The sequence below is a fragment of the Dama dama genome, chromosome 9 (genome assembly GCF_033118175.1).
Source record: "Dama dama isolate Ldn47 chromosome 9, ASM3311817v1, whole genome shotgun sequence".
Classification (NCBI taxonomy): Eukaryota; Metazoa; Chordata; class Mammalia; order Artiodactyla; family Cervidae; genus Dama; species Dama dama.
This window is the reverse complement of record NC_083689.1, coordinates 81,663,965-81,686,390: the sequence shown is the minus strand read 5'-3', so window position 1 is coordinate 81,686,390 and position 22,426 is coordinate 81,663,965. Positions and strand designations below refer to the sequence as shown.

Sequence of the window (22,426 nt, the reverse complement as noted above, 5' to 3'; positions counted from 1 at the left end):
TGGATCATTTGGCTGCCAACTCACAATGGAGAAAAGACAGAAGCACAAGACAGGTCTCTCCCCATCCCCCCCGCCCTTTGCTGGTTACTGTTTTGAAGAGAGGGGATTGACAGCCCTTTGTTTTCAGGTATGTGGTGGGAAGCAAAGAAGAATCAAACCAGTGTTCTTGTTAAAGCTTAACTTCTAATCGTCTGGATACCTGGCTGATGAAATAAGAGCAAGTCTAAAGGTGGTTACAAAGGAAAAAAAAAAAAAATCACACAGCTGTCAAGGGAAATTGACAGTTACACTCCCTCCAGCTGTCTTCAATGTTACCACGTGGGCCCTTAACTTGTACCATTGATGTTGTGGCCCCTGCAACTTGAGAGATGTGGAATCAGGGGCAAACTCCAACCAAAGAGAGGATGCTGGGCTTTATCCACTTTAACTCAAGGAGCACATCTCGAGCCCCTCCTGCGGGCCAGGCACCTCTCTGGGCATCAAGGGGCAAAGATGTCAAAGGTGCTGACTCTACAGACATTCACACCCCGGGGTCCTACAGACTGGCAGAAATAGTTGAAAAACATGATAGTCCCATGGTGTCACCTTTGTGGGAAATGAGAGTTAAATGGCTCAGGGGAGACCAGGCTTCACGGAAGAGGAGGCCTTCAAACTCCATTTCTAAAGAGGGACCTGATGCGGGAGACGAGGCGGAGAAGGCATTTTAAGTGGAGCAAGCAGCACGAGCCAAGGTGTGGAGGCGGGGAAGTGGCAGGCAGGTGCTCACGGGGCTCTGAGCAGGAAGAGCAGGGACAAAGGAGCATGAGCCAGACGTGGAGGGTGACAAACGCCAGGTGCGGACATGCAGCCCCTCCGAACAGGCCCAGCACTCACTCCGCTGCCTGCCCCGCCTCCTCTCCTGGCTCCCCACTGCCCACAGGATGCCTACGAGGATGTTCTACTAGAATAACACAGGAAATAAACAACTTGGGAAAGGGACCCGGTCGGGGAGCGCTAAGAAAGTGGCATGTCTCATTGTCAGCGTGACCTTCTGAAGATTATCCAGCCTCTTCCATTTTGCCTCCCCCTTCCTCTTACTGTTTATCTTTTGATCATTATACCCTCTACCCCATGTCACTCCCCCACCCCCTCTGCCGCCCACCGTGTTTCTGTGATGGTTGGTTGTTGGCTTTTCTAGAATACTCAGCTTGAATTGCTTTTCCTCTCTCAGGTGCCCATATCTCGTCCTCGAACGGGTGCTCTTTAAGCCTGTGTTTCATCCCCTTTGGGACCCAGCTCAGGGTCTGGCTCACCCTTATGCTCAGTAAACGCCTCCAGGATCCCCGATCACTGTATTGCTGAGGCCGTCATCTTCTTGGGGTGGAGCTGAGTTGTATTCTCTTCTTCTACCCACTCCCCACACTGTGTCTGGCACAGTCTCAGCATCCCAGAATACCAGCAACACTTGCTGGTGCTCAGAGCACTGACCTCCCTCTCAGAAAGATCTCAGAGACACAAAAGGCAAGGGCAGCCTGTGGCTTCTTCCAAGTCCTTCACTTGGCAGCTGCGGCTGCCTCAGAAAATACCACCAACCACTTGGCTGCTCAGATCAAAATCTTAGCAAGACCTTTGATTCTTTCCTCTCTCTCTGGTTCTCCCCACCCCAATTTCTGAAAATAGTCTATTGACATTTCCTATGAAATTTACCCTGAAAATGTATCTCAACTGGAAGCTCCCCATCTCCCTGGCTGCCACCCTAGGGAATGTCGCCATCACTCAAATCCTGAAACAGGGCTACAGCCTCCCTACTGTCTCGAACTCCTACAGTCCATTCCTCACCTGATAGCCAGAGTCATCTGTAAAAAAATGCAAATCAGATCACGTCAGCTCCACCCATCTTCCTACTTTAACCTCCAGGGCTGTGCATTGCATAACGAAAAAGGATGTGAAAAAGCGTCTATACGTATGTATAACTGAATCACACTGCTACACAGCAGAAATGAATACAACATGGTACATCACCTATCTTCAATAAAATAAATAAAGAAGAATATGATCCACACGTGTAGACATGGTCATTCCGATCTTGAAGCACTGGTCCCCTACCTACCTCTCTGCTCTCCTCTGAGACACTCTCCCCTGAGTTCTCCACCCTCCTGGATTTCTATCAATCCCATAAATAAGCAGGTTATTTGCTGATACTGGGGCTTTTGCACAACGTTTCTCTGCCTGGGATACTCTTCCCTAGTACTCCACATGGCTATCCTCATCATTCATATCCCACCTCACGAATCACCTAATACAAGGGGTTTTTCTGCATACTTTATCTTATGTAGCTTTCTTCTTCCTCCTCCCCATCATCACAGTCCCTATTTCTCACCCTGTTAGAGTTTCCTTAGAGCACTGAAGGCCACTTGAAGAACTTTTTAAAATTTGTCCACATGATTTAGTTTGAAGTTCCCTATCAGACCACCACCTTTGGCCACCTGATATGAAGAGCAGACACATTGGAAAAGACCCTGATGCTGGGAAAGACTGAAGGCAGGAGGAGGAGGGGGCGACAGAGGATGAGATGGTTGGATGGCATCACTGACTCAGTGGACATGATTTTGAGCACTCTGGGAGATGATGAAGGACAGGAAAGCCTGGCATGCTGCAGTCCATGGGGTCGCAAAGAGTCGGACACAACTTAGTGACTGAACAACAACAGACCAGCAACGTGACAGCTAGGGCTTTTCCTTTCCATGTTTTTTTTCCCCTGCTTCACCAGACAGTCCTATACATGGTATATATTTACCAAGTATTTGTTGAATGAATTTTCTCTCTTGTTTATAGACTGCATTTCTCCCTTTACTTCTAGATGGATTCCTCTCTAGGTTTGAGGACCTGGAATCAACTTTCCCAAAAAAGAGAGTTTCAAAGAGCTTTTGTCCAGAACAGAGGCCTGGACTTTAGACTCAGGAGGAATCCCCTAGGGTGGCTGGAAGTTACCTAGCAAGGCCTATGCAGTAATTCTAAGTCAGATCTTAATAAATGTGCAAAGATCTAGAAAATTCACAGAGAGCTAGCACACAGAAGTGCTCAATAGAAGTGTCTGAATTAATGAATGAACGTTAGTGGTTCTCAAACTTCGATGCATATCAGAATTTTCTACAGAGCCTGTCAAAGAGAGAGACACCCTGACGCTGCTCTAGACTTACTGAACAAATTCTCTGGGGGTAGGCTCTGGAAATCTGTATTTTTAAGACGTGCCACTTTAGAAACCAGGGAAATGGACCATCAGCTTAGAGTAGTGGTTCTTTCACTGTTAGGTATGTATCAGATTCTCTCGTGGAGGTTTTATAAAATATATCTACCCAGGTCCCACCCCCAGCACAATGTCTGAAGGCTTTCGCCTTTGCCATAAGGCAGGTGTCAACAACTGTATTAAATACATGGGTAGTGTTTTATCGCTATACCAAGGATTTCCCCCAATCCTTATTTGATCCCAGGTCTGGGTTATCAAACCTCAGCCCATCACACCGAATGTGTATCCTCTGGAGAACCCCACATGTGTCCACCGTTTGCCCAGGGAAGTTTTGTAGCAGTGGGAGCCATAGAGTAAAAGCAGGTTTTCCATGCTGTCACTTACCGTAACTCCAAGATGCTGGTCACGTTCCTAGAGGGAAAGATGCGCCGGATATAATTGAAGTCGCCAACGAAGAGGCTCCCGTCGACTCCAACAGCCAGGGCGACTGGGGCGAGCAGCTTGTTGCCTTCAGCAAGGCCGTTGCAGCTGGGACAGGAGATGCTCCGGCGGCGGCCGTTGCCCATGATGCTGGTGATGATGGCGGGCTGCTGGGTCAGGAACTGGTTCTCCCCAGTGCCTTTGTGCAGGATTCCTGGGCGGGGTGGGGGGGGGCAGTAAATTGGAATGGTTACTGCAGCCCTCCAGGGTGGACATGTCTATGAACTTACTGAGGATGGGTGGAAGTGACAAAGGGAAGAGAAACAGTAGGAAACGTCAACTGTGGGGAGGTCCCCAATTTCCTCACAAGGCTGAAAGCACTGCAACAGGATGGGTAAACCCCAAGGCCATGGTCCAGGGTAAGAAAACACTTGCAGAGATCATTGAAGAAGACTTGTGAGGGATACTAAGATGGATGGTCTGGGAAAACCAGCTCAACAGTGTTTGACATTTAAAAGGAGAAGGTGGAAAAACCTATGAGTATTTTGGGCACTTGATGAAAAATAGATGCAGGAAGGGGATGGTGCTTTTGCTTAAATGTCAAGGCTGGAGAGAAGGTTCCAGAGGCAAGACTGGGTTGTATGCAGGAAAAGGAGATGTGCTCACAAACCACTTTTTTTTTTTTTTTTTGATGTAGGCCATTTTTAAAGTCTATTGAATTTGTTATAACATTGCTTCTGTTTTATGTCTTTTTTTTTTGGCACCAAGGCATGTTGGATCTTAGCTCCCTGACCAGGGATCTGAGTGTGCGTTGGAAAGTGAAGTCTTAACCATCGGATCACCAGGGAAGTCTCCCACATACCACTTTTAACGTTGAGGATGTGGTGTTTGTCCAGGGACCAGCCACCGAGGTTGGAAGGGTCCAGCTCAAATCCCTGAAGGAGGGCTGTCCTTTTCTCCCACAGGATGAGACTGGGGCAGGTCTCGTATTCAAAGCCAACGGAAACTGAAAGATACAAGGGGGTGGGGCAGAGCGGGAGAAGAGAGAGCTTACTTGATTACTCCAGAGCCCTCCAGCAGGAATAAGAAACTTGTGCTCACGGTAATACAGATTCAGTTCAAAAAACTCACTCAAGGAGGCAGGCTGATTGCTTTTCTCCTTGTGATTCCATACAATATTAAATTCAAATTTCAAGCTGAACTCAGCCTTGAAACTTTACACAGTACTTGTCTGTGGGGATGGAAAGACCTTTCCAATGAACAGCCGGCTTTTCAAAAATGACCCCAGTGATGGAGAGGGAAGAGATGACTCATTTAAAAACTGAATACAACGCTCCTTTAGAGATGGACAGGAGACCGTTTCCCCCAGCCTGCTGCTCACGGCATGCGTTCGCTATATTCTGCGTTATTTATTTCCACTCACTAGGAGAAAGACCTATGGAAGCTTTGTGGCTCATTTATAAGGAGATTCTGGAGGCAACAGCTTGTGTTAGTTAAGGCACTTTGTACATTCACTCAGGATTCCAGAGGGTTCCAAGTGAGGCAGGCACGGGGACACAGCCTGCCAATTATGTGGCAATGCAGTGGGGAAGAGAATCCAAAAACTATAAAAATCCTGCACTTGCCACATGGACAAATAGGAGAGAGGGGCGGGAGATGAAGGACTTGAGTCCCAATTCTGTTACAGCTCACACTTCCTCGTGGTTCCATTTTCCCCATGTGTAAAACAGAGCAAGTGAAGCTTCAATTTCTGAGAGATGTCGTGAGGATAGATGAGACAGAACGCTGAGATGCCATGCATTTTTAATCGGAACGCTGCTTTAGAAATATGAGGCATTGTTATTACTGCTGTTCCTACTACATTAAATTCTTAACTACGTGTGTCACCTTTGGGGATTCTCCTCTGCTTCTTTTAAATCCTGAGATATAGGAGTGTCGAGATGAACGAAAGATACATTTTATCTTTTAAAAAAAAGCTCCATGTATTTCCTGGCTTGTCCTCTGAAAATTCTAAGAAACAATGACCAACTCAGTAGCAAAGAGAATTGCTAGTGCTTGGTCTGTGGCCTTGAAATATTATTTCTCATTAAAAGGAATCAGGGTTCCTTAAAGACATGGCTGGGGCAAGAAATGAGCAATAGAAGACCAGGCCATTTTTTCAGACCAGATAGGAAGGAAAGAAAATCTCCTAGGGCAATGGCAAAAGAATTTGGGAATCAGCTTGAAGAGGCTTCTATTGACCAAAGATGAGACAATCTGACTATTAGGAAAGACAACTTCAATGGCTATATTAAGAGGTATTTCATCCTATGAGTTTATAATGGTATTTAAAAAATGGATTTGCCACTGGTAGAGGATATTAGAGAGCCAACTTACAATGTTGAAAACTGGTAAACAAAGGGTAAGAATCAAGCATTTATCTTATTTAAACTGTGCTTCAAATAACAAAGTAGCCAATGCAAAAGTATCTCTATAGAAAAGTATTCTAGCTAGTAAATAATAAAGAAGCAATGACATTATTAGAATATCATTTTGCAATCCCTAATGACCTAATGAATCTAGGTAATGAGCATTTCAATGCTGCAGAAAGCATAAAAGAATAGACAAGCTGACATTAGTCACCTCCTGATAGAGATAAATTTAACCAAGGAGGCAAAAGATCTATACACTGAAAACTCCAAGAAATTGATGAAAGAGACTGGAGAAGACACAAACAAATGGAGAGATACTCCATGCTCATGGATGAGAAGAATTAATATTCTACAATGTCCATACAACCCAAAGAAAAGTACAGATTCAGTGTAATCCCAATCAGTATTCCAGTGGTATTTTTCACAGAAATAGAACAAACGTTCTTAAAATATGCACGGAACCACAAAACCCTGAACAGGCAAAGCAATCTTGAAAAAAAGAACAAAGCTGGAGGCACCACATGCCCAGATTTCAAGCTATATTACAAAACTATATTTATCAAAACAGCATGGTGCTGTCATAAAAACAGACACAAAAATCAGTGGAATAGAAATATAGAGTCCAGAAATAAACCTAGGCATACACCGTCAACTAATTTTGATGAAGGAGCCAAGAATATTTCAGTGGGCAAAGGACACTCTCTTCAATAAGTGGGCTGGGAAAGTTGGACAGTCACATGCAGGAAAAAAAAAGAAACTGTACCACTCTATACTATTCATAAAAATTAACTCAAATGGATTAAAAGGCCCCAAGCCCATAAAACTCCTAGAAGAAAACACAGGCAGTAAGCTCCTTAACATCAGTCATGGCAATGATTCTTTGAATTTGACAGCCAAAGGAAAGGCAACAAAAGCAAAAAAGAGCAAGTAGGACTGCATCGGACTAAAAAGCTTCTGCACAGCAAAGGAAACCATCCATAAAATGAAAAGAGAAAATATTTGTAAATCATATATCTGATAACAGGTTAGTGTCCAAAGTATATAAAGAACTCGCACCTCTTGGCAACCAAAAGCCAAAAAATCCAATTAAAAAAACAGGCAAAGGAACTTAATGGACATCTATCAGAAGACATACATAAGGCCAACACTACATGAAAAGATTCTCAGTATCACTAACTTCCAGGGAACTGCAAATCAAACCCACAATGTGATATTACCTCACACCTGTCAGAATGGCTATCATCAAAAAGAATACAAATGACAAATGTTGGTGAGGATGTGGAGAAGAGGAACCCTTGTGCACGACTGGTAGCAATGTAAACTGGTATAGCCATGGAAAACAGTATGGAGGTTTCTCAAAAAATTAAAATAGAACTACCATGTGACCCAGCAATGCCACTTTTCGGTATTTACCTGGAGAAAACAAAAACATTACATTGTAGCATTATTTACAATAACTAAGATACAGAAACAACTAAGGTGTCCATCAACAAATGGATGGATAAAGATGATGTGGTATACAATCAATGAAATATTATTTAGCCATGTAAAAGAATGAAATCTTGCCATTTGTGACAACACAAATGAACCTTGAGGGCATTATGTTAAGTGAAGTATGTGAGACAAAGAAAGACATATACTGTATAATCTCACCTATATGTGGATCTAAAAATTTGTGTAAATAGGAATATTACTTGCTCTAAAAGCCTTAATGCTTTATTGTGATAAATAGTACATTTCTTTTTGTGAGATCTAACTAATCTTTTTAAAGTGTTTATGGAGTAAAAATGATCATAAGCAGAATAAAAAATTAAAAACAAGCAAAAGGCCAAGATCATGGACAGGTAACAAATTGGTGTCTGCCAGAGGCAAGGGCTGAAAGGTGGACCAAACAGGTGAAGGAAATAAAAATATAGAAACTTTCAGTTAAAAAATAAATGAGTCATGGGGATGTGAGGTACAGCATGGTGACTATAGTTGGTGATACTGTATTGCATATTTGAAAGTTGCTGAGAGACTAGATCTTAAAAGTTCTCATCACCAGGAAAAATTTTGTATCTAAGTATGGCAACAGATGTTTACTAGACCTATTTCAGTCATCATTTTGCAATATATACAAATATTGAATCATTATGTTATACACTTCTTATATGTCAATTATATTTCAAAAAAGTTGGTATAGATAAAAAATCAAACCTGTACCTAGGAAACCTCCAGGTTTAGCTATCGATTTACAGGAGATACAGAACAGTAGAATATGTTAAACAGTCACAGGTGTGCAATTAGAAAACAAACCAGACTATGAGAAATGCTACAGGCAAACAACAGTTTCTTCAACAAATACATCATAAAACAAAAATGAGCTAGAAGTGAAAGGAAAAACATAGTTTAAAATAACTGAAGAGAAATCAACCAATTGCACAAGGCAGATCTCATAGTACGCACAGGGAAATATCTATAGTAATTACACAAAAGAACATGATAAATAAGTCAAAGCGACTAATATCAAAGACAGCAAAAAAAGAAAGAAGGAACAATGGTTAACAAAAAAGCTAGAAAACAGAGGCTAAAATGACAATGCTAAGTCCCTACCTGCCAATAACTTATTTAAATGTAAACATTACAGTCTCCAATCAGAAGACATGAAACGGCCATGTGAACAAATCAAACAAACAAGATTCAATGATATAACGTCTACTATAGGCTTAAGGCGGAGAAGGCAATGGCACCCCACTCCAGTCCTCTTGCCTGGAAAATCCCATGGACGGAGGAGCCTGGTAGGCTGCAGTCCATGGGGTTGCGAAGAGTTGGACACGACTGAGAGACTTCACTTTCACGCACTGGAGAAGGAAATGGCAACCCACTCCAGTGTTCGTGCCTGGAGAATCCCAGGGACGGGGGAGCCTGGTGGGCTGCCATCTATGGGGTCGCACAGAGTCGGACAGGACTGAAGTGACTTAGCAGCAGCATAGCATAGGCTTAAGGACCCATGTAGACTGAGAATGAAGGGATGGAAAAAGACATTTCAAGCTTTCAAGCAAGTGGTAAACCTCCCTACCCTGCCTCAAGCAAGGGTAGCTATATTTATATCAGATGAAATAGATTTTAAACTAAAAATGTTCAAAAGAGACAAAGGTGATTATTATACAATTGTAAAGCAGTCAATACATTGAGAATATATAACAATTATAAATATTTATTCACCCAACATTGCAGCATCTAATCATATAAAGCACAACTAATAAAGCTAAAAGGAGAAATAATACAGTAAAGTTAGGGATTTAATATCCCACTCTCAAAAATGGATAGATCACCCAGACAGAAAATCATAAAGGGGACAGTTGATTTGAACAATACTATAGACCAAATGGACCTATCACACATAGAACATTCTATCCAACAACACCAGAATACACATTTCTTCTCAAGGGTACAAGGAACATTTTAGGTCACATGTTAGGCCACAAAACAAGTGTTAGCAAATTCAGGAAGATTAAAATCATACCAAGTATCTTCTCTAACCACAATGGCATGAACCTAGAAACCAATACCAAGAAAACTGGAAAATTAAAAAATACATGGAAAATTAAAAATGCTCTCCTGAATAACCAACAGATCAAAGAAGAAATTAAAGGGGAAATAAAAAGAGACAGATTAAAATGGAAACACAAATACCAGAACTTCTAGGATGCATTAAAAGCAGTACTAAGAGGAAAGTTCACAGCAGTAAACACCTACATTAAGAAGGATCCCAAATAAACAACATAACTCTATGTCTTAAGGAATTAGAAAAAGAACAAACTGAATCCAAAGTTAGCAGAATGAAGGAACAAATAAAGACTAGTGTATAAATGAATAAACTAGAAAGCAGAAAAACAATAGAAAAGATTAACCAAACCAAGAGTCAGTTCTTTGAAAAGATAAACAAAACTGAGAAATCTTTAATAAGACTAACTATGGAAAAAAGAGAAAGGACTCAAATCAACAAAATTAAAAATGAAGGACACATTATAATTTATACTACAGTAATACAATGGATCATAAGAAGCTCCTCTGAATAACTACATACTAATAAACTGAACACTCTGGAAGAAATGGAAAAATTCTTAAAGGCATAACTTATCAAGACTGCATTGGGAAGAAATAGAAAATCTGAACAACCAATTACTAGTAAAGAGATTGAATCAGTAATCAAAAATCTCCCAGTGAAGAGAGGCTTAAGACCAGATGGTCTCACTGGTGAATTTCTCTAAACACTTCATGAAGAATAAACATCAATCCCTTTCATATTGGAAACAGAGTGTCCAATGATGGATGAATGAATAAAGAAATGGCAATGTATACACACACACAAAATGTAGTATATGTGTAAATACACAATATTACTGAGTCATAAAGAACTATGTAGGAGTTCTTTATAGTAGGAAACCCTTAATAGTAGGAAATCCTACTATTTGCAATAACATGGATGGAACTTGAAGGCATTATGCTAAGTGAAATAAGTCAGACAGAAAAAGACACTGTATGATCTCACTTATATATGGAACGTAAAAACAAAATCAAACAAACTAATAGAAAAAGATCAGACTCGAGGTTCCCAGAGGCAGAGAGTGGGGAAAAGGGAAATTGGATGAAGATGGTAAAAAGGTACAAATTTCCAGATATAAGATAAATAAGTACTAGAAAGAAAGCAAAGAAGTACTAGGAACGTAATGTATAACAAGATGACTGTTAACACTGCAGTATGACACACAGGAAAGTCGTTGAGAAAGTAAATCCTATGAGTTCTCATCATAAAAAGAAGAAATTCCCCCTTTTCTTCCCTTTTTTGCTGTATCTTTATGAGAAGATAAATGTTTAGCTGAATCTACTGTGCTAATCATTTCACAATATAAGTAAATCAAATTATCATACTATATGTCTTCCATAGTAATGTATGTCAATTATTTCTAAAACTGAGGAAAAAATCCAGAGATGAAAGGGAAAACCATTGATTTAAATTTTTTAAGAGAACTCAGCTATTCCCTTCTTGGTATTTATCCAGAGAACACTAAGACATTAATTCAAAAAGATACATGCACCTCTATATTTATTGCAGTATTTACAATAGTTAAGATATAGAAACAATCTAAGTGCCCACTGGTGAATAAGTGAATAAATGAACTGTGGTACATATAGACAGTGGAAATACTACTCAGGCATAAAAAGAATGAAATCCTGCCATCTGTGACAACGTGGATGGACTTTGAAGGTATCACGCTAAGTGAAACCAATCAGAAAGAGAAAGACAACATTCTGAATGGTTTCACTCATATGTGGAATGTAAAAAAACAAAACAAAAGAAAACCCCACAAATGAACAAACACAATAAAGCAAAAACAAAGGCAAAGATACTGAGATCAGACTAGCGGTTCCCAGAGGGGAAGGGAGTTGAGGATGGGTCAAATGGGTAAAGGGGATCAATGGCATGGTGATAGGTGGTAACAAGATTTGTGGTGGTGATCACTTTGTAATGTGCACAGAAGGGAAGTAATAATTCTGTATATCTGAAGCGTATATAACAAAAAGAAGAAACCAACCAGTTACAAACAGTGGATCTTATGTGGATTCTGATTCAAGCAAATAAAGCACTTCTATTTTCAGATATTCATAAGGCAATTGAAATATTGAATGATGATTGGCTGTTTGATATAAAGAAATTCTTCTGTTTCCTTGTTGTAATGATGATGTTGTTATACTTTCAAAGTGCTTTTTAGAGATACATTCTGATATATTATGAATGAAATGATGTGATGTCTGCCACTTGCTTTAGAAAAATACAGGCGGCAGAGGAGTGGCTGAAGGTAAGGAAGAAACAAGAGTCAACGAGATGCGTTGATAAAGGTAGAAATTGGAGTACATGGGGTGTGTTATAGTATTCAGACTATTTTTTGATGTTAGCTATCATTTTGATATTGGCTAAAGCCTGACATACTATTTATTAAATTAGCCACTGTTGACAATAAATGCACTGGTTACTCCAATAACTTATTACTGTTCTAAAGAATAGCAAGGAGAGATAAGAAAGCCTTCCTAGTGATCAATGCAAAGAAATAGAGGAAAACAACAGAAGGGGAAAGACGAGAGATCTCTTCAAGAAAATTAGAGATATCAAGGGATCATTTCATGCAAAGATGAGTACAATAAAGGACAGAAATGGTATGGACCTAACAGAAGCAGAAGATATTAAGAAGAGGTGGCAAGAATACACAGAAGAACTATACAAAAAGGATCTTCATAATCCAGATAACCACGATGTGATCACTCACCTAGAGCCAGACATCCTGGAATGCCAAGTCAAGTGGGCCTTAGGAAGCATCACTATGAACAAAGCTAGTGGAGGTGATGGATTCTGGTTGAGCTATTTCAAATCCTAAAAGATGATGCTGTGAAAGTGCTGCACTCAATATGCCAGCAAATTTGGAAAACTCAGCAGTGGCCACAGGACTGGGAAAGGTCCGTTTTCATTCCAATACTAAAGAAAGGCAATGCCAAAGAATGCTCAAACTATCACACAATTGCACTCAACTCACACACTAGCAAAATAATGCTCAAAATCCTCCAAGCCAGGCTTCAACAGTACGTGAACTATGAACTCCAATATGTTCAAGCTGGATTTTGAAAAGGCAGAGGAACCAGAGATCAAATTGCCAACATCTGTTGAATCACCTAAAAAGCAAGAGAGTTCCAGAAAAACATCTACTTGTGCTTTATTGACTACACCAAAGCCTTTGACTGTGTGGATCACAACAAACTGTGGAGAATTCTTCAAGAGATGGAAATACCAGACCTGCCTGACCTGCCTCCTGAGAAATCTGTATGCAGGTCAAGAAGCAAAAGTTAGAACTGGACATGGAACAACAGACTGGTTCCAAATCAGGAAAGGAGTATGTCAAGGTTGTATATTGTCACCCTGCTTATTTAACTTATATGCAGAGTACATCATGAGAAATTCTGAGCTGGATGGAGCACAAGCTGGAATCAAGATTGCCAGGAGAAACATCAATAACCTCAGATACTTAGATGACACCACCCTTATGGCAGAAAGCGAAGAAGAACTAAAGAGCCTCTTGATGAAAGTGAAAGAGGAGAGTGAAAAAGTTGGCTTAAAACTCAGCATTCAGAAAACTAAGATCATGGCATCCGGTCCCATCACTTCATGGCAGGTAGGTGGGGAAACAATGGAAACAGTGAGAGACACTTAATTTTTTTGGGCTCCAAAATCACTGCAGATGGTGACTGCAGCCATGAAATTAAAAGGCACTTGCTCCTTAGAAGAAAAGCTATGACCAAGTTAAACAGCATACTAAAAAGCAGAGACATTGTGCCAACAAAAGTCCATCTAGTTAAAGATATGGCTTTTCCAGCAGTCATGTATGAATGTGAGAGTTGGACTACAAAGAAAGCTGAGCACCGAAGAATTGGTGCTTTTGAACTGTGGTGTTGGAGAAGACTCTTGAGAGTCCCTTGGACTGCAAGGAGATCTAACCAGTTAATCTTAAAGGAAATCAGTCCTGTATATTCACTGGAAGGACTGATGCTGAAGCTGAAACTCCAGTACTTCGACCACCTAATGTGAAGAACCAACTCATTTGTAAAAACCTTGATGGTGGGAAAGATTGAAGGTGGGAGGAGAAGGGGATGACAGAAGATGAGATGGTTGGATGGTATGGCCGACGTGATGGACATGAGTTTGAATAAGCTCCAGGAGCTGGTGATGGACAGGGAAGCCTAGCATGCTGCAGTCCCTGAGGTCACGAAGAGTAGGACACGACTGAGCGACTGAACTGAACTGAACCACCCACTGAGGAAGCAGACCACAAGGGCTATATTCTGAGCATGTGTAACCTGCTAGTTGTGTGTTTTTAGGTAGCTTGTCCTCCTGTCCCATCTAGACAATGAGGATTATGAGAGCGCCTTCTTGACAGTGTTAGTGAGACAAAAGATTTAGCACAGAGCTCTGCACAAAGGGAGTGTCTGATAAACACTGGAGGCCAGTTACAGTGAACATTTCCGAGTTTGCTGGTTTCTTATTTGGTAAACTTATTGCAGTTATTGAAAACCACAAGCCTATTAGTGAAGAATACACAGGATTTAGGATTTTAATTAATCCCAGACAGCTTTCTACAAGTAAGAAAATATACTGGGTAGGTTGATATGAACCCACAGCTCACAGTTCTTCAAAGACTGATAATTGTAGGACCCTTCTCTCACGGTGGTCTTTCTTAAGTAGGAAATCACATGATTCCTTCACAGGTAAAGCCTGGAACAGAGCGTGTGGTTTTCAGACGCCCTCTTGCTCCATCCTCTGGTCTTCCAGGTGTGTTCTGTGGCCCTCTGGAACATAATCCAGCCCCTGCCCACCTCTCTCCCCATCTCACACAGTCTCCCTGTCCACTACATTCCAGCCACGCTGGCCTATTTTTGTCTTTCAAAATGAGCTCTTCTTTTTGTTACAGGGTTCCTTTCCCTTCAAGTCTCTGTTTAAATGTCACCTGCTGAGGAACCTCCCCTGAACACCCACTCATGGTTGCCCCTCCTTCCTAGTATACATCACTTATTTTTGTTTTCATATTAGTACGTTTCACTGCTTGAAATTTTCCTGCCAGTATATGTTTATCATCTCGCTACCCAACTAGTATAGAAGGTCCATGGAAGATGACTCTTGTCTGTCTTACGGAACACTGCACTCCTAAGTACTGGAATAGTGCTTGGCACATACCAGGAATTCAACAAATACTTGTCAATTTAATGCATGCCTAAATCTAAGAATCAATAAGGGGTTGAAACTGAAACATACCAACAGCATCAGAGAGTCCATAGACCCTTTGGCCGTAGGCATCTGTCTTGTCCCAGATGAAGGTGTAGGCCAGGTTGGGAGAGGCCTGGAATGATTTTTGGAAGAGGTGCCCCTCTACAGCTACCATGAGATGAACCTTGATGAGGTTCAGGGGCACTGTGGATTGGGTCATGGTGATCTTCAGCAGTGACTTGTAGCCTGCGGTCCTGGAGCTCAGGTAGCGAAGCTTCACAGTGGAACCAGGGAGCTCAATTTCTTCATGAAGAACCTGGAGGAGAGGAAACAGGTAGAAACAGTGCATCAAACACACCCCAGGAGCTAGGCTGCTTGTAACCCACAGCTACCTGTCTGCTATCAGCCTCACCAAAGCGTCCCACCTTACAGGGGTGGGGTGTCAGACCACTTCCCATGGCTGAGGAGAGAGAAAAAAACCAACAACCCCAACTTTACCCTGCACGATGGAACGAAGGGGCTGAGGTTATGATTTTTGGATTAATAATTATTCTTGGTCACCGTTGTGTTTCTTTTTAAAACCACACTGTTGGCAAAAGATGTAAATAAGAACAGCAGGCTTTATTGCTAGTTGCATGCAAGGAGGCCACAAGAGGCCTTAATTATATGAACCTGCAACTTCCACTGACAATTGGTATAAAGCAACGGGGAAGCAATAATGTAATATGCCCTCTGTCGTAACACTGATGTAGATCATTAAAGCGCCTCTTATCATGTATCTCTGTGACTAACAGGAATAAAAAGCAATTTGCAGGTGGTGTGCACATATGTGTATCGTTTTTATTCTATTAAAAGCTCCAGTGACTGCCAAAGTCTTAAACAACTATCTGGAAACATCTGGAATGTCCAGGAGAGATTCAGTTTTCTCTCCAGCAACAATAAATTCTACTGTCCTTACTTTTTGTCCCTCCCCCTTGATAGTAGTTTCTGGTTTACCCCAGGAGACAGAGATGGTGGGAGGAAGTTGGCCAGCAGGTTTGGGTCAGGGCAGGATCGAGAGTCCCATCCCGGCACCTGGAGCTCCTACCTGGGTCTCGGGCACAATGGAATTCTGTCCTGGAGTGGCACTGAAGAAGGTGGACAACGGGGAGGAAATGATGATCGGATCCGGCCGGACAAAGCCGCTGAGGTCACAGCTGGGGATGGAGTTCTCCTCTGTCTTCATCACCAGAGTGTCCATGGCATAGAAGCTATTCCATGGCAGCCACACGGTGCGCTCCTGGCTCATGAACGGGGCCCGCTCGAAGTGCAGGGTCAAGGAGGAGCCACCATTGGCGATCAGGTCGAACCTGGAGAGGGGCAGGTGGGCTCACTGAGAGGTGCTGAACTCACCTGCAGACTGGGGGGTGCTCTGACCTCCGTGCTGAGGGCAGTGGATGGGCAGAGCGGGCAGGAGGAGATAGCAGGCTTTGTCGGCAGACGGGCTGGGTGGGAGCCCAAATTCTACCACTTACTAGTTGTGTGACTGTGGGCAAGTTGCTGCAATTTCTTCATCTGTGAAATGGGAATAGTTATACCGACTTCACAGTGTGGCTGAGAGGATGAAATAGCATCACGAATTCAGAGCAGACGTCAGCGGACTAGACCCGTGAGCTAAAGCCGGCCCACCACCTGTTTTGGTAAAACATTTTGTGGGAATCCCAGCCACGCCCATTCATTGACTTATTCTCTCCAGCCATTTCTGGGGTACAGTGGCACAGCTGAGTAGTTGTAACAGGAACCATATGGCATCTCAGCCTAAAATAGATACAATCTGGCCCTTTACAGAAAATGCTCCCTCACCACTGGTATAAAGCATTTAGCATTGTGCTAGGCTAATAGGAGTCTTTACTACTTAGTGGCGTTAAAATGATTTGACCCTAGGCTCAGGAAAGCTTTCTTTTCATCAACCTGTGCTGTTTCTGACTTCTTTTTTTGGTTTCATAGAACTTTAACTTTTTTTTGAGATATCATTGACATATACCACTATATTAGTTTCAGGTCTACAACATAATAATTCAATATCTGTATATGTTGTGAAATGTTCACCACCATAAATCCATTCATCACCACGCTCAGTTACAATTTCTTTTTTTCCTGTGCTGAAAATTTTAAGATCTGTCTTAGCAACTTTCAACTATACAATATGATATCATTAGCTACAGTTATCACATTGTACATACATTGTAGGACTTTATTATTAGAAGTCTGTACTATTAAAAAAATTTTTATTTTATATTGGAGTATGACTGATTAATAATGTTGTGACAGTTTCAGGTGAACAATGAAGGGGTTCAGCCATACATATACACGTGCCCAATCTCCCATAAATTTCCCTCCCATCTAGGCTGCCACATAACAGTTAGCAGAGTTCCACGTGCTATACAGTAGGTCTTTGCTGGTTAAGAAGTTTTGACTTTTTAACCTCCTTCATCCATTTTGCCTTGTTTCTGATATATTTTTCCAGCATACAAATTTATTTGGCATTTGGAATGAAATGGTTCTTACTGTTTCTTACATTTTTGACAATTGTTCTTAAACTATATTTCTGCTTGTTCTTTCAGGCTATATGGAAATCTATTACTAGTGAAGTAAAATAAAGGTAGTTCTTCCCCAGTTAAAGGAAAAGAAAGTCAATGGAGAGAAGTCTCTCAATTTGACCTTTTATCCCTCCACCAGGATCTCAACTCTTTGCGGGCAGTGGTGCTCTCTTCCACACACTTCAGAATCCCCAGCACTTAGCAGAGTTCCTAGAGTACAGTAAAAACCCAATGACAAAAAAAGGGGAGATATATGTATATGTATAACTGGCTCACTTTCCTGTACCCCTGAAACTAACACAATACTGTAAATCAACTATACTCCAATAAAAATTTTAAAAAACTCAATGAAAATATACAGACTCTCTGACTTCATTCAATTTTGGTAACAGTTTTGGTGTTTCTCAATAGACATAAAATGAATGAACAGGGAGTATATGAGTATTAAGGTAAATATCATGGTGGAAGAGTTTATTCTGTTAATTTGTTTATATTTTTATTTTAGGGCATGCACACTGCTGGGGAGTTTTCTTTTACTTAGAGTGCAGGAGAGTGAAATGTTTTGAAGTGACATTGTTCCTCCTTGGGATGATAGAGTCAAACCACCCACGTCTGTGGCACACAGCACTACACAACAGATTGTGGGATTCCTTGGAGCATTTCCAAACACATCCTGTGACTTCCAGGCTTTGCTACCTGGACAAGCTGAAGAATCACCAATCTGGGAGGTTGGATACATGATCTGGGAAGTGCATTTAGGTGATAATTAATCTGGAAGCAGCTAGGAAGGATGGGGCAGTGTGAGGTGGGAGAGACAGCATACCAAAGACTCAGAAACCTCCTCTGGTGTTATCACAGGACTCACAGGGCAAGAACGCTGGCTTCTGAGAACAAACAAGCGCCCAGGTAGCCTTTTACAGTACACCTTCACGGTTCTAGTGCGTTCAAATAATGAGATTTGGCTCAAATCTTAGAACACGAGATCTAAGACACCAGAAACCTGGTGAATATTAAGAATTTGATGTGAATCATCAGATGCCTTCTTTGAGTCTCAGAAGTGGAAATAGGAGGATAGGGCTACTGTGGGCTGGTCATTTTTGAAACTACCCACGAGGCTATTTTAGGACATTAGGGGAAAAAAAGACCAGATTCTTCACCAGAGAAAAGACGAGAATCAGAGTACATGATTTGTTTATGATTTTCCAGACTGCAGTTTTATAGAAAAAGTGTTGCATCAGATTTACAGCCACAATCTCCTCTTTCATTTAAAATACAATATAGTAGTGTGTGTGTGTATCTTTGTGTGCTTTCAGGCCAGAGTGGGTGCATGTTTTCCCCTTCCTATAGATTTCTTTTCTTCTTTTTATCTTTTTCTCTAAATTGCAACTCCATGCCCAACGGATTAAGGAAATGACAGCGCTTTCATCTTGGCGGGGGCTGCACGGGTGCGGGTTTCCAATCAGAAGATAATAGGGTAAGGTTGCCTCCTTCACACAGCAGGGTGAAGGCTAAATGTATTTAATTAGACTTCTCTGATTACATCCCACCCCCTCAAAACAGAAGCGAACACACCACCGCTCCTAAAGTCACAGATGAAGGCAGAAGGGGTTCACCACAGGACACTGTGGCCTGTGGATCCCTGTCACCCTGCATGGCCTTTGATTTAAAAGAAAACAGGAGTGAGGTTCCACGGGCTACTTCCCTTTCCTTCTAGACTCCGCCACCCTGAACCTTACCCCCAAGACACACCCACACCCACACCCACATCCAGAGAAAAGCATTTACGTGCCATGGAAAAAGCATGGCTGTCAGCAGCCCTGGAGAGGTTGGCTACTCTAGTTATCTTCCATTTCTGAGATCATACCAAAAAATATGTATCTGGGTGGGGGGATTCTCCCTCGAGATCTGGCCTGGTGGGTCTCCCCCCAGTCTGCAAGGGGGAGGCATGTGGTTCCAAGCCCATTACACCATCTGTCTCTTTGCAGCCTCAATCCTAAGTAAGTGGAGCCCCACAAAGCTACTTACGTGCCATCTTGGCGGGTGATGGTGTAGCCGTATTTTGGATACTTGACAAAAGACACGTTCACACCAATCAGGGGAGTCCCATCTGTAGTTACTACTTGGCCTCGGATGAGAGAAACCAAACTGAGAGAAAGAGAAACACAAGCTTTTGAGCCATACTCAGGAGAACAAGGGGACAGGAGGGGGGGTCGTTGTCAAGTTCCCCTTCTCTTTTGCCAAAGCTCCCCACCGCCCGTCCTCATCTGGTCCCTAAGGCAAGGAGAAGACTTTCAAATGTGAACTGCTGGCTTCACACGATCACAGGGAGCTGTGGGCAAGAGGGGTGCCTCAATGCTGGCTTTCCCTGAGGAGCAGTCTGGGGTGAGATCCATGGGCAGCATCCTCAGTCATTCTACTGGGCAATGGGGTCCCCTGGGCACAGCCCCTCTGCCCTTGGCCTCACTCCGTTTCTTGACATCACTTGGCTTTTGCTTGGCCGGAGCTCCAGGCTGCCCCACATCACTCATGTTTGTGCCTTAGCCTGGCACAGAGAGTATTATCCTCGGGTGAGAGCTTCCCCATCTGCCTACTCATTTCCTTTTTTTGGCTTTGGAGGAAGGCAATGTTACTTTTTTCCTCCAGGCTGGGATGACAGAGGGAGTGGGGAATGGGGAGGAAGGGAAGCACACAGAGGTTTTTAACAAGGCCGGGGCATATACATACATTGTTTTTTTTTTTTTTTTTTTTTCAGTTGCCCTTTAAAAGTAAAATTTCTCAAAATCCATGACAGCCTGAGGAAAAGAGAATATTAGAGAGATTTTTTTTCCAGCAGAACTATCTTGGATTCTGGATTCCATGTAACTACATATCTCTCTTACATCAAATTCCTGCTACCCTGATTTGGGGCAGGGGAGAGGCGAAGTGGTTGAAATCCCTCTCAACTTTTGGCCCCTGTGACAGAAACCTCCCCTCTATTCAGATCATAGTAACTAGAATGTTCCCAAGGATGCCAGCATTCAACCAGCTCCTTTGGGGAAATCCCATAAAGAAAAAGACATGCTACAATAGTCTACTCAAAATCCATGAAGAGAGAATGCACATGTCTCCCTTCGCCTGAATTCTCCTGAGTTCATAGAGAAATGGGCGAATGAGAAGTTCCACTTCTGCACTGAGGCTCCAGCCTACCATGCAGGTCCGCAGCTGTATCGTTGGCCCTCAAGCCACTGGGCAATTTGGCGAAGGCAGAGAGGTTCTCAGGCATCCAGATTCCTGGACACGCTCCCAATTTCTGGACTAGGTAATAAAGCTGACCTGTTCCGTGCCAGAATCTTGTCTAAGTCTGCTCAATTTTTGGAAAGCACTGACTTCTGCAATCCCAAGTGACCAGAAAACTGGAGGGATGTTCTCTCCAAGCACCTCCCTTTCTATTAGCAATCCCCCACACTGTTCCACTCCGACCCTTTGATGATCTCAGGAGGGTTCAGACTGTTCCACTGACAGCTCTAATTGTCTGCGACTGGCTGCCTAACAAATGAATTCCATTTTTAGCTGGTTCTAACCACAATGCTAGAGTCTTTTGAAAGTGGAAAACTAATTTATGAAAATAATTCTTTTGTTCAATTCCCTTTCCTTATCTTAGCTCAGACTAAGATTTCTTTCAGGCCTTCCTAGACACTATTTTAAAATCAATGATGTGTGTTGATGACCACAAGGTACAAGCTTCTTGTGATGAGAAAACAAAATTGGGAATGTATCCCACGGTGGAGTTTTCCCCCCCTCCTTTTTAATACAACTGTTATTTCTTTAAATCACTCCTGCAGCACAAGACTTTGCAGTATGCCATAGGAATAAAGAGAGCTGGGTTGCCTATGATTTTTACCCTCTATTTTTCTAATTCTTCATTGCTGCTGGCTTCCTACATCTCTAGGCAGTCAATTCGCAGCAAAGATTCAGCTAAGACATGCTATCAGTTCATTTCTATTTATGATTATTGATGTGTAACAATTATCACATTATCTAGATAGTGAGATCTGCTCTATAAATTATAGTGGTGGAGTCAAGGCATTTTAGTTATTTTTGTATGCCATTATCTAGGGGAAACGCCTTCTTAGAAGTCTTGAATTAAGTTCTTTTTTACTCCGAGCTTTGTCCTTCATTATTTGTCAGAGGATAATGCACTGAAATTCACATGCTTAGTGAACTTCAACCTATGTCTTGGAGTAACATTTTGCATTTCTGAATTATGGATCCAAGCCGACATGCTGGAGTGTGGGCTCATTTGGGTGGTGCTATTGATCGCTGCCTTCAAAGCTTCAGAGAAGCTGTCTCTAAAGCAAGTTTCTTTTGCCCAGATCTCTGGGGCTGGTATAGTCTACCTAAAATTCTGGAGTCCCTGCCTGCTCCCCAACTTCTTGGCTCTATCTCAGGGTGCCTTCTGGGAGTGGTAACTACTGGTGAGGAGGATAAGACTGAATTTTAAGGCATAAGTGAAAAAAGAGTATGAAAAGAATACGAGGAAATTAAAGGATTTAGGGGAGAAATAAAATGTTAGTAGGAAGCTGATTGAAACAGAGTATGAACCTTTGAAAGATGCATTTATAGCATAATCAAATGGCATGCAAACCTCATGGACTTCCCAGGTGGCGCTAGTGGTAAAGAAACTGTCTGCCAATGCAGGGGATGTAACAGAGGTTGAATTTGGTCTGTGGGTGGGAAAGATCCCCTGGAAGCAATTCATTCCAGTATTCCTGCCTGGGAAATCCCATGGACAGAGGAGCCTGAAGGGCTACAGTCCACATGGTCGCAAAGAGTCAGATACAACTTAGCATGCACACACATGCAAACCTCACTGAAATGCTTATGGACTAATGCAAGGGCCTGTCATCCTGGCAATGGGAATCATGTCCATAATTTAAAAGAAACATAGCAACACAGTCTCTGCCCCAGAACTAGGAATTAATAAGCAGAGAAAATATTTTTTTGGTTCCAAGATATGTGG

At 42.1% G+C, this 22,426-nt stretch overlaps 1 protein-coding gene across 5 annotated transcripts in view; it reads right to left on the bottom strand.

The window, feature by feature from the left end:
- TENM2 (teneurin transmembrane protein 2) overlaps nt 1–22,426 on the bottom strand; it is a 1,030,924-nt gene that overhangs the window by 68,748 nt on the left and 939,750 nt on the right. For all 5 annotated transcript variants that reach the window (XM_061149488.1, XM_061149489.1, XM_061149490.1 and 2 more), the window contains 5 exons: nt 19,453–19,572; nt 15,936–16,197; nt 14,897–15,164; nt 4,509–4,652; nt 3,611–3,860 (listed from right to left, as the gene is read on the bottom strand). In XM_061149488.1, the coding sequence (XP_061005471.1) occupies nt 3,611–3,860; nt 4,509–4,652; nt 14,897–15,164; nt 15,936–16,197; nt 19,453–19,572 (1,044 nt within the window). The remainder of the gene's footprint in view (nt 1–3,610; nt 3,861–4,508; nt 4,653–14,896; nt 15,165–15,935; nt 16,198–19,452; nt 19,573–22,426) is intronic.